Source organism: Nicotiana tabacum, chromosome 6, assembly GCF_000715075.1.
Source record: "Nicotiana tabacum cultivar K326 chromosome 6, ASM71507v2, whole genome shotgun sequence".
NCBI classification, from domain to species: Eukaryota; Viridiplantae; Streptophyta; class Magnoliopsida; order Solanales; family Solanaceae; genus Nicotiana; species Nicotiana tabacum.
The window spans coordinates 143381062-143394448 of NC_134085.1; the positions used below are offsets into that span (position 1 = coordinate 143381062).

The following is a 13387-nucleotide window of genomic DNA, read 5'->3' on the forward strand; positions in this document are numbered from 1 at the left end:
TTAAAGACAAAATTACTTAATCCCTTTGTTCCTTTAATTCCAAATAGAAATAGAAAGACAAGAACGCATTACCTCTATGTTTAAAGAAACAAAACAATCAATAAAAAAGTTTATTTCGTTTCCACAACTTAGCCATAACGCTCGCACACTGTCAATAACGCAATTCAACAGACAGTTAATTAAGGACTCTACCAAACACAGTATTTTATGAAGGCAATCAATAAACATGAACAAATAATAGATTGCTCTGATACCAATGATAGATTAATAATTGTGGGGCGAGAACAACATTAGCATACCTGTTAATAATGCAGCGGAAGAATTGTTGAATTCACCACTGAAACAATTGCCCCAAATCCAACTTTAAATCACTAGGAAACAAAGTTAATCTTCCACCAACTAGATGCCCTAACTTATATGTGTTTTTCGTGTAGAAAGGATTAGTCAGAGAAAATTCTTGCGCTTGAAGTTCTGTGTTTTCTTCTTAACATAAATAGGCAGAGTAATAGCGGTTAAGAAAGAAAACCCACCATTCCCCCCTTTTTTTGCATGTTCAGTTTAGTGGAGTTTGTGGTCTAGTGGTAACTTCCCTTAACCTCTCTCACTTATCTCTCCTAACCGGGTCGGGTTAACCCACATGGAATGACCCACGAATCATAATCCAACAATTTGTGTTAAATTAAACCATGCATCATTTAAACAAATTTAATTGTTATCTATTTTAAGGGTAAACAATAACATTGGAACATATATATTAGTAGTACAAGCACTTTGGAAGATAAATCCGCCTTTTGTTATAACAGGGAAAACTTTAAAACACATTGGTAGCTGCCCAACAAACAATTATCAAGTTTACACGGCTGCTTCACTTTCTTTTATTACTGCATTTTTAAACATTTGAAGGGAGTCCTCAAAGTCATCGCACAGCTGGTATGGATCTGGAATCACAAGCGGATCCACTGACATCGAAATAGTCATTTTATTGCAGTAACTCTGGAAATGCATTATCAGTGCCTGCAACCAAAATTATTAATGACATTTCTTACTCTGCATATCACCATGATTCACATTTTCCGTCGTACAAATGATATTTCTTTTTATGTGATTGAAGGTAATTCATTAAAGTCAATTACTCCCTCCATTTCTATTTATGTCTTAATTTGACTGGTCATAAAATTTGAAAGTGTAAAAAACTTTTGAATTTTGTGATTTAAACTAAAGGTATATATATATGTATGTATGTTCAGATCTTTATAGAAAACAACTGCATCTGATATTGTTAATATTATCATACCATCAAGAAGATTTTAACCCTACTATATATATATATATATAACGTACGAAAAGTACCATTTGAATCCGGTGGCTTCAAAATATAACACGTCATTCTAATATCCTTTGCAAGTAAAATTAAAATATTGAAATATACTAACATGAGGGAGTCCACAAATTGTAGGAGCAGCATAAGCTAACTTATGCCCGAAAAAAGTGATCTCCTCTTGAGGGCCGACGACGTTTGATAATAAGATGGTGGTATGAGATAGAACTCTGTTTGTGAGCTTAGCCGCCACCTTTCAAATTATAACCCAAGAAAATTAATGTATAAGTTTACATATATTAAAAAAATTTAAAACAATCCCCTTATCTAAAAGAATAAAAGAAAAGAACTCACATTGGATCCGAATATGTCTTGGGTTAGCTTAGCAGCGGCAAAAGATAACCTGGATTCAAGAGAGAGCTTCTTTTTGTCGATGATGGCTTTAGCTTGGTGAATATAATCCAAGGGGTTTTCAGGTAAGCTAATGGGTAATGAGGTCAGCACATATCCAATTTTATTACCCCATTTTGCCTTTGATTTTTTCTCCATCATCTCTGCTAGAACCTGAACTCATTAATCCTTAATGTCAGAAGGACTACAGTAAACACTTAGGAAAAAGAAATGCTCCCTACATACAAGTAGGGATGTAGAACCTATAACTTTCGACATGTAATATAGATATGTATGTAGGAATCTATTAGAATCTCAACAAATATTAAATTTGAACTTATAATTTAATTAGCAGTATAATTAATTCAGTGCAAAGTTGAACCCATTAAATTTCAATCATGGATCCGCGTTTGACTACATATCAAATTTAACTAGGTACTATTGTGTTTTTTTTTTTTTTTTGGAGTAGAAGAGATGCAGTTACCTTAATTCCAGCAGAAGGTCTGATGTTGAAAACAATAGATCCTCTAAGACGAATGTTCTTGGGCAGATTATTTGTTTTGCTGCTTCCTCTCCCATTTTTGTTGCCTATTATTAGTAAAATTTGATTGTAAGAATATGGGAAGTTGAAAGTTAATAGATGTTTGATAAATGTAGAAAAACAGAAATTCAATACGAATGCAGTACTTAGAAAAAACTGTACGAAGCAGCCCTTCATTTTGTTAGGGAGTAGCAAGTTGGGAGTATATATTTTCCATTAATGACAAACTTAAATTTGTTTAAATATGATCTATTGTTAGCATTTCTTACGTATATGATTTATCCTAACCAAAAAAAAAAAAAAAAAAACACAAAACACAAAATAACAAAGAACTAATTAATCTGAATCTTATTGAGTGTTCGTAGTGATCAGGTTAATGCTTAATGTAGCATAAGATAAGGTTCATTCTTAAATCAAAAAAGGTTTTATGTCATATAAGTATAAAGATATTTTACACGATAATTGAATTTTAATCTATTCTAATAGGTTAATTACTGTTCTGATCAAGTTAGTTACCAATTTATACGAGTAACATAAGTTAACCTGTAATTATCTTATAAGTAACCTATATATTGTAAAAAAGTTTTACAGTATACTTAAACTCAATAGAAAATCGATATCACCACCAAAAAATTGAAGTTGCGAGTCACATGAAAGTTGAAACCTACCCCAATATTGATTACTAAAGTAAATATAATTGAGGGTCATTGACCCGGTGACGTGGCAGGCCTTGATGAATAGGGATTGTCCTTGTCTTTTTCACAATTTTTTGGAGTTTTCTCTAATTTATTCTCATTTACCTAAGACAAAAACCACGGTTAATTTATTAGAAAAACCCAAACGTTTCCTCTTCTTTTCACCGCCAGTGGTAACCCTACAATTTTTAACAAGGTCTTTCTTCTTTAAAATGTTGATCCCTCTTCTCTCTCTACTATGAAGAAAAAAAAAGGTTGTTTCTGTTTTGTTTCATAGATTTCTTTCTTCTAAGTTAGAACGACCCTTTTCTTTTGACTCCAATCTCTGGAAATCCATCTAACCCACTGTCAGAATTGCAGCACCCGTCATCTGAATCGGAATTCATTGAAGTTGGTAAATTAAGAAGAAGAAGAAAAAAACATGGTAGCTTTTTTGTTTTTTTAAAATCTATCAAATACAAAAAATTAATTTCTTCTAAAATTTCTAACCCGAAATGTCTCTTTCAAATCTGATATTCTTTTACTTTCTGCTCTCTTGATATTGGATTGTGTTTCCGGTATATGTCCTCTCTAAAGGTTCAAAATTTTGGTAACTTGGCTTCACTTTCTTGCTGATTCGACCACAAAGTGAAAGAGACTCGTCCTATTCCAGGAAAAGATCAACCACTTATCATTTGTTGGTAATGTCTTCCTTCTCCCTTTCTCTTCTAAGTTACTTTTTATATCAAGATCTACTTCTACTTAATTATTGCGCCTACTATCCGAATCTTTTCACTGAGACACTAACATAAACTTACGAATTTGGTAAGTTTCTAGACCAATATTAGCTATCTTAATGATAAATATTTTATTGTTAAAATATATTCACACCCGACGTTTGTACCATCTCAGTAAATTTATAATATGTTTCTTTACATAATCGTTAGCACTTAATTATATCCGATCAATACGGTTTTTTAGATGGAAAATCGACAAACACATTAATTTGCTGATTCTTTTGCGCATGTTCTTTTATTTTCTTTAGTGGTAAATGAGAAATGGTATTGATTTGTGTCAAAGTTTTACAACGAAAGTAACAAAGTAGACCGGTGCCCTGCTCTTTTCATTGAGTTTGCCCTTCATTTGGTTAATTCCATAAAGTTGATATAATTTTTTTAGTTTGGATTATATTAGTATCATGTAGCTAATCATACGTATTAGTCAATTAAGATACCCGAAATAAGTGTTTTAACTTTTTTCGTGGCTGAATTTTAACAATTGTGATTGAAAAGCTTGAAACTTTACTCGCCAAATTTGATAACTTTTTCTTACGGTTTATATGTTGGTTGTATAAACAAATTTATGTGCTCTTCAAACGAAAATACATTATGTGCTTATTTTCCAACTTTTGAAGTCTTTCCCATATATATATATATATATATATATATATATATATATATATATATATATATATATATATATATATAGAGAGAGAGAGAGAGAGAGAGAGAGAGAGAGAGAGAGAGAGAGAGAGAGAGAGAGAGAGAGATCTCTATTTATTTTATTCTCAAATATTTGCCTTTGTTCTATTTTTAGTATGTATTAATTTATTATTTAAAAGAAGAAAAACTAATTTGATATGACTTCTCTAAATGGTTGTGTCCAATCTAAATAAGTAATATACGTACGTTCTTCCCTTCCCTTAAAATCATTCATAACATAATTACTTCTGTATTTATTCGTTTTTATTTCCCACTATTTTGATTAGTTTTTAATGTGTTCTTTTGTAGTTCAAGTCTATTGCTTGACTTTTGAGGTTTTGGTTGTAATATATAGAGATTTTAGAAGTTTCAGTTTTTCATCAATTCCCAACATGATCAAAGGGGCATGAGAGTCTGGTAAAGAGAACTTGGTAATAGCTTTTAGTTTTTTCTATTGATTGGTATATATTTTTTGCTGCTTCTTGCATTTCTTTGTTAGAATTAAAATATGTATACCTGTCAATCATTACATATTTGTGAATGGATCTTTCCTAAGATATCTTTACAGAGTTTCTTGCTTTTTAGGTATTCTAATTACGAGTTTATGTTTTGAAAAAGAACGATATTCTAGCTTCCATCTTTGGTATGATTCTGCATTTTCCGAACTTTCTTTGGTCTGGTGTCACTCTAATATTTGTTTTTTCTCTTTGATTATTTATTCTTTGTATTTATAGTTCAAGTTGTGTTACTTTATAGGAATGTGGTTTATGCGTATTAGAATTTGACACGATCATTATTTTGCTATTCAGATTGGTACAACTTTTTCATACTTGATTGGTGTTTATTTCATGTGTCTCTGTATTAATATTTTTTTTACTTTTTATATCAGGTATTGGCAGAGTAGTCCAAGCATGTGGACTCCGGTGAAAAACTTTGAGCATTGCCTTTTCCTGTTCTATCTAATTTCACAGTGTTTATCTTGAAAGTGGAATTAGCTTTTGGCACAGTAGGAGTCCAACCATATAGATTCAGGTGAAACTTTTATATCTTCTTCTTCCTTCCCATTTGGCTTTCCAATATTTTCTTGACAGTGTTACTTGCAAGAGACAGACTGAAAAAAGAAAAACTTAGATAATCATATTACTATATATAATTGTTGAAAAGATTGAAAGCACCACCAGTTAAGAATTATAGTCCTCTTTCCCTTTCTTTCTTAAGGCAAAAATTCAAGTAGTGACTAATTATAGAGAAGTTGGATGAATAAAGAAAAAATTGAAAGAAAGAGACAAAGTGGAGGGGATGAAAGAGGGGTGGGTGAGAAAGGATCCAAATCGGGTTTCAAAGATAATAGATCAGATACTTAGAGTGGGAGAAGGAATTGGTTTCTTATGATCTGCAGAAGCAGTATAGAAGCCTTTGTAGATACGTAGCAAAATATATTTTTCAGTCTATTTATAAAGCTATGTCACCATCATCAAATAACCAACCATTTTTATTTATTTATTTATCTCTTTTGGATTTCCTCTGGACATGATTTTTTTCTAATCTATGTTTGTTTTCTCACTTTGTTCAAGGTATTTCGAGTTTATTTTGGCAGTAGTAGTGACATTGTTAATATGTCTACATTTAGCCATCTATTTAATGGCATGGAAGCTTTCTCTCTAATCATACATCTCATAGGTTTTATGTTAGTTTACTTAGCATACTTTTAGACCTCTGCCGAACTTGTGCTCTGTTCATAGCGAGTGAGAAAAATTATTAGTAGCTCCATTTTATATATAAGACTTATATTAGTTCCATGTTAAAAATGAGTTGAACCTAAAAGTTTAGAGGATTTCAAGGGAAAAAAATCCGAGTATGATATCTTTTAGCTTCATGATTCCTTTGCTTGCTTTAATTTTTTATCCAATTTGTACAGTTCTTGATAAGTTTATTAAAGTACAAAAGGTACACCTTTAATATTCTGATAAAGTTTTTCCTAAACTGGATATGCTGATTGAGAACTCCTTCCTGCTAATTTTTCTTTATCTTATTAATTTTGGAGTTGAATGTTCTGCACTCAATATTGATGTATATAAGATCTCTTGGTTTTTTGCTTGATATTTCGAGATGGATATAAAACATATCTATATTGCAGTCTTGCATGTATGATGCTACTGCAACTTACTAATGATACAACTATTATTTTTATGCAGGGTTACAGTTGAACATTCAAATAATAACCCTCAAAAGCAACAATAACAATTGCTAATATGAGACATGGCCAAATGGGGAATAGTCCTACAGACGATAAAGAATTTATAAAAAGTCGGACAAGAAAACAATGAAGTCTTGTAACTTTTGTTAAAAGAAAATTCATATATATTGCAATTGAAACAAACTCGAATTAGTACTAAAGTGAGGAAGGTATTGTGAAAAGCTTATAATCATCCCATGATGCAAACAAAGGTGTACCATCCTTTTTTTAAAAATCAATTTAGTATATCATTCTTTAATTAACACTTTAAAAAAGAATATGTAATTTTTATGATTTCTTTTGTGATAAACGTTCAATTCATTGAGCAAGAGGAAAAAATTTGTCGCTCTTATATTCGTTGCAAGTGTATTACCTCCTTTTGTCAGTTTTATTAGAGAGATTATATAATAAGCACTAAGATTTCATTTGTGCTATACTTGATTGTTCAGTGTATACTTCCTCAAATGATCATGATATGATAGTGACTTAATTAATTCTCAAAGTCAAAATTTTAGTTGTCTTTCAAGTGGTTGTTTCCATTTCAAGTGTATGTTTCAATTAGTTCAAACTATAGATATCTTTTACCAAGTCTATCGTATAGAAGATAATTAAACCTCAATTTTTTATTTATCATTTTACTTAAAACTTATATGTTCTATCTCCACTTTATTATCAAAATGATAAATTTCATAAATTTAAATGTCTGTTATAATCGCGCTAAGCGCGAGTATATTAACTAGTTAATTACTAAAGTAGAGGCATAATGGTTTTACCACATGGATTAGAAGCAAAAAAAATTACCTGTAATTATAAAACAAAAAAGGTTTGGAATGATAATACTGTGTTTCCACACGGATCAAATAAATGCAATATATATAGAATATGTACAGTTACTCTTTGACTACGAGCTAACAAACGCAAAATAGTAAGGTATTGGATTAATTAATAGGGAGTGGGAAAACATACCATATCTTCTATTCAGATATCGTGAGATACCAGCTTGCGCTATGCCCATCACTACATCATTAATTGTCTACAAAAACCACAATAGTATAATCAGAGAAAAAAAATGAACATGTGAAATACAAAAAGGAAAGAAGAAAAATGTATAACTATATGCATTATTAACAGGAATTAAAAGAAAAAAAACATTAGAATTGTGGTTTAAGGAAAATTTCAAATCCAAACTAGGCCAAGTACAGCAGCATTGATGATTGACAGGAGGTAAAAGATAACAGTGGGAGCTATTAATGAGGATTGTGGAATTCTGTTGCCACAAACGTGGAAGGTAAAAACTATCGACTGGTCTTCCACCCTATTGAAAAGGAGCAACTACATTGGACGTACAGAATTTAATGGAACTAAAATAAAGCATAAATTCTAGTAGATTCCTATGTCTATGTTCACGTGAACCTATTTTATTTTTTGGTCCGTAAAAAAAAAATGACTTATTTTTAAATTTAGAAACAATTTAGCTTAAACTTACAATTTTGTCTTTGATAAGAAGTTTTTATAATCACACAAATATTCTGAACCCCTTTTTGACTTGTTTAGGACCACAACTTTCAAAAGTCTTCATTTTTCTAAATTTCGTACCCAATCGAATGCGTTCACATAAATTTGAACGGAGGGAGTATGAGGAGAGTACTAGCGTTCCCCAAGATAAATTAGGTATATGATCCATCTCTCTATATACATGACTTAAATACGCTTACCGTACAGAATTTTTATAATTTAATGTACTTTACACATAGCATGTAACTTGTTCTATTTTTTAGTTTACCAATTCCACTTTGTTATGAGTGGTTATGTATAATTATCTCTTAAATGACATGATATTCATCATATAAAAATAAGTTAACTCATATACAAAAGAAGACAAGAAGTAAGAACGAAATAAAGAGTTTTTAAAGTAATTGTAATCCCAAATATACTATGATATTCCTTGTATATAAATTATATCATTAATGATAAAACAGAAAATTTAATATTTAAATTATCTTTAAATATATAAAGATATCATTCTTCTGTGAACATACTGAAAATGAAATATATGAAAGTTAAAAAAAAAAAAAAATAGTATGCGGCCTTACCAAGTTCAAGGCATTCTTGACTATTTTCATGTCGTCAAGGCTAGTAGTCCTGTGCACAAGTCTCTTAGGATTATGCTCAACCCCTGCTCCTCCTTTTATCGGAGTGTTTGTATCCTTAAGAAACAAAACGGTTGCGAAAAACATAATAGCATCCACCAATGTATTCCAAAATACCATCAACAAAAACCAAACAGAAAAACAAAACCGCCTACAAAATCCAGCCTCGTCAGAACATTCCTTTTTAGAACTTGTAGGTATAGTAGGCAATGCTTCTGAATCTGAAGCTTTTCGAGTACATGCTAAGATTAATGAAATAATGGACATGCCATCCCCAATAGAATGGTGCAATTTCAGAATCCCTGTGGCTTCTGCTTCAGATGTCTTCACATTCAAAATATGTACTTCCCAAAGTGGCTTTGTCATGTCCATGGGTATTGTTGTTAGACTTGACGTGTAGTTTTCTATGAATTCATCTGGTGAATCCATATCCGGGTCTAAATCTGGACATACCATATGGTTTCCCACATTTACCGTTGTTTGCTTCCACTTCCTTACACCTTTCTTTTCATCCACCACCTTTATTAATTTTGGCAAACGAAAGTATTAAAAAATGGACAATTATTGGAGCATAGAGAATGTTTCGCTATAAAATGTGAAGAATAGCATAGGAATTTAGCTCATTGCACTAACAACAATAATAACGACATACCCATTATAATCCCATATAGTGGGATTTGAGTAGGATAGTATATATACAGACCTTACCCCTACCTTGTGGAGGTAGAGACACTATTTCCAATAAACCTTCAACTCGAGGAAAGCATAAGTACAACCTTAGTGAACAAGAGGTACGGTAGAAGCCATACAAAAGAAACCATAGTGTCAAGCCATGCATTGACAGTAATAAACTAACATGTTGCAACAGGTAACTTGTACAGTCACTTTTTATAGACGTGTTACAATTTTGGTGATCTAATAGGCGTGTAAAGTTAAACTCAAGACGAAAACTGTACAACAAAGCATACCGGTATACTGGTGAAGCGAGGGTGGTTGAGAAGAGTGGACTCGAGGCCCTTCTTGATGAGATCGACATTGATCTTTGTAGTGCAACCTAAGATGGCAATAATGTGACAACTGAGGGATTTAGTATGGAACAAGCGTGTAGCTGGGCTTGCTGGCTCAAATTGCACTTGCTCTTTTTGCTCCTCTTCTACCACCACCACCGTGCTGTTTTTTTGGCCATTAGTCATGCCCAATTTACAAGGTTCTATATTGGTCTTTGTATCAATAGGTTTGAGACCAAGGCTCCCCATTGGTTTGGTGCTAAGTTGTCACTACACTGAAGCACAATTGTAAGCTAAATAAGCTTGTAAGCGAAATGGCAATGACAGACTACACACGAGAACACCTTAAATTGTGCAAGACAAGATAGGTCTAACTTACAGTACTAAAGTCTTACTTATTATATCTATACATTAAAGATACTGGTCAGATGTACGAGCAGTTGAGCACATGATCTGAAATAATTTCCAGTGAAGTAGGTAATAATTGGTATTTCTTCCATTCCAATTTATGTGACAACGATTCCTTTTTTTAATTAGTTCGTTTAAGTTGTTATTTACTTCAGTGAAGCACAATTGTAAGCTGAATAGCTAAGCTTGTAAGTGAAACTAAAGGATGCCTTAACGAGAATAGTATCTTTATTGGTGTACAATCTTTATAAAAATGGGCCTACACACGAGAATATCTTAAATAGGTAAAATTTTCATGTGGCACCCAATTTTGTGCTACTTATTGAATTTGTATCCATTTTTCTTAAAAAAAGTTTAACTTATATCCAAATTTTGGACAACTTCAGGAACATGCAATTTTCTCTTCTTCTTTAGCATTGTTTTCTTCTTCTTTGTGCTTAGAGTTTCTTCTTCTTCTTAGTTGCAAAATAGGTTTGTTAAACTTATTGTTGTTTTGACAATATGATGACTGGAATTTGTTCTTTATGATATTTAAAAGCTATGTTGAGCTCATTTGGATAATGAATCGTGTATTGGATTGTTGAAATTCCAAGAATAAGTCAGAACTTAAGACTCAAAATCTGAAATTGCATTCAATAAATTGAACTACTTAATATTCAAAAAAATTGAAATTGCATTTGAAAAATAGATGAATTTCAGATTTTATTTCTCAAGTTGCATCGAAAAAATTGAACTAACCTAGCAAAAATAGCCGAGATGGACCCTAATAGTCTTACACTATCTATTAAATTAAAGATGCTTGTCAGAATTGCTACGAGCAGTAGATAATGCATATGATGTTATGTACTAGTAGAATTTTTGCAACAAAGAAAATACTCCACTAATTAAAACAAAGCTACACGTTGGGACGTGGTTCCTCCATTAAATAATGCATAAACAGCGAAACTTACTTGAATTGAAAGAGACATTATTGACCTTACTAGTACTATGTATACGGGTAAACTCGGGGACAATGCCTATCTCGATTTTTCGATAAAGAAGACGGAAGAAGGGTACGAATGCACGAGATTGAAATCGAGGTTGGGAGCCTTTCGTACCGAGACCCATGAAAGGTGAACGATGTGCTCATTGTGTTAACAACAGTAATGGAGGTGAAATCACACAAATCTGATCTAGGGTTTAAGAGTGAGAGAAGAGAGCTTTTGATATTATGTGAACTGTAAAGAATGAAAAATAATCCGTCCCTTTACAAATGAGGAGCCCAAGTTATATATATACATGACCCGACTCCCTTCTAACCCAACTCAGATAATAATTATAAAGGAAGGAAAATGGGCCTAGCCCAATATAAATAAAAACAAAACAAAAATGTGAGCCTAATACTAATCAGGAGTGGGTGGTATATCTCTAACACCCCCTTCCCCCAAGTTGGAGGGTGATAAAACTCCCAACTTGGAAAGAAAACCATGATGAGCAGCACCACCCAAAGACTTAGTGAAAATATCAGTCAACTGAGAAGAAGAAGAGGTATGCAGCAGATGAATAAGACCTTCAGCAAGCTTGGCCCGCACCAAATGGAAATCAAGTTCAATATGTTTTGTTCGGTCATAAAAAACTAGATTCTTAGCAATGTGGATAGCAGCCTGAGAATCCCAAAACAAAGGAATAAGTGAAGAATGCAAACCCAAATAAGAGAGCAAATGGGATAGCCATGCCAACTCAGCCACAACTTTTCTCATGGCCCTGTATTCAGCTTTAGAAGAAGACACGGAAACAACAGGTTGCTTCTTAGACTTCCAAACCACAAGACTGCCACCCAAAAACACACAATAGCCACTCATTGACCTCTTAGTGTTAATACAAGCAACCCAATCACTATCACAACAAATAGTTAGAGACAAATAAGAGGAATTGTTGAAGAAAATCCCACAATCAGAGGTACCCTTCAGGTATCTGAGCACATGGAGAGCAGCTTGCATATGGGGAAGACAAGGGGATTGCAAGAACTGACTAAGGTGTTGAACAACAAAACAAATATCAGGTCGAGTGTGAGTAAGAAAATTCAACTTCCCAATAAGAGATCTGTACACATCAGGCTTGGGTAAGGGATCACCTTCATGAGCTTTAAGCTTAGCAAACAACTCAAGAGGACAAAGAACAAGAGAAACATCTGAACAATGAAAATCATCCAATAGATCAAGTATAAACTTCCTCTGATGAAGGAAAACCCCAGAATCTGAATAATGAACCTCAATACCCAGAAAATAGTTAAGGCACCCCAAATCCTTAATCTTGAACTGATCATGGAGAAAGGATTTAACACTAGAAATTTCAGAAGAATCAGCCCCAGTGATCATTGTAAGCACGTGATTTTTGCCCTATATGAGAAATACTCCCAAAAAATTGCAAAATAAAATGATTTTCCTTGGTGTGCAATTTTGTGTATTTTTGTGATATTTTTGGATAATTATTTGTATTTGTCTGTGTTTGCTTATTTGTTAAATTAATAAAAAATACAAAAATATGTCGCATTTTGCATGTAGGATTTAATTCTACAATTGTTAGTAATTAAATTAGTTTTACAAAAATTAAAATTACAAAAATAGGCATCTTTTGCATTTTTAGCATTTAATATCCAAATAAACAATTTTGTGCTTAATTATTACTTAATTATGCGTTAATTGTTATTGGGAGTTAATTTGCACTTTTATAACTTAGTTTAATTCTAAATAATAATTTAAGTATTTTTATAATTTAGTTTTAGAAAATAAAAGAAGAAAAGATTACAAAAATACAAATAAAAATCGGATTGGGCCATTTCTTCAAATTTCAACCTCAGGCCCAAATAATTGCCCAATCTTCCCCATGACCCAGTCCACTTCAGACTGGGTCGACCCGGTCTGCCCCATTAACCCAAATGCCCAACACTCATTCTTCATTTGTCAAAAACACAAAACAAAACAAAAAAATAAAAAAAAAAACAAAAACCAAAAACCCTAAAACTAAGAAAACATCCGCCCCTCACACCCATTTTGCTCTTTATTCTCCAAAAGCTCAAAGACCCCATCCATGGCTGACCCTTTTGTTGCTGCTTCGTCTCCAAACGACCACCATCCACGTCGACCTCCCCATCTACTTCGCCGCTGCGTCGCCGGAAAACCCTCGGCCAAAATGGAAGGAAA

General features: G+C 32.6%; 1 protein-coding gene across 1 annotated transcript; it reads right to left on the reverse strand.

Annotated features, from left to right (window-relative positions):
• Positions 1–704: 704 nt before the first annotated feature.
• On the reverse strand, positions 705–10136 carry LOC107793722 (wax ester synthase/diacylglycerol acyltransferase 11-like). The gene is made up of 7 exons (XM_016616130.2): positions 9759–10136; positions 8734–9309; positions 7607–7673; positions 2193–2296; positions 1673–1882; positions 1434–1571; positions 705–1014 (listed from the first exon to the last, which is right to left on the reverse strand). The coding sequence occupies exons 1-7, from the start codon at positions 10044–10046 to the stop codon at positions 853–855; spliced, it is 1545 nt and encodes a 514-aa protein (XP_016471616.1). The 5' UTR covers positions 10047–10136; the 3' UTR covers positions 705–852.
• Between the last annotated feature and the right edge of the window lie 3251 nt (positions 10137–13387).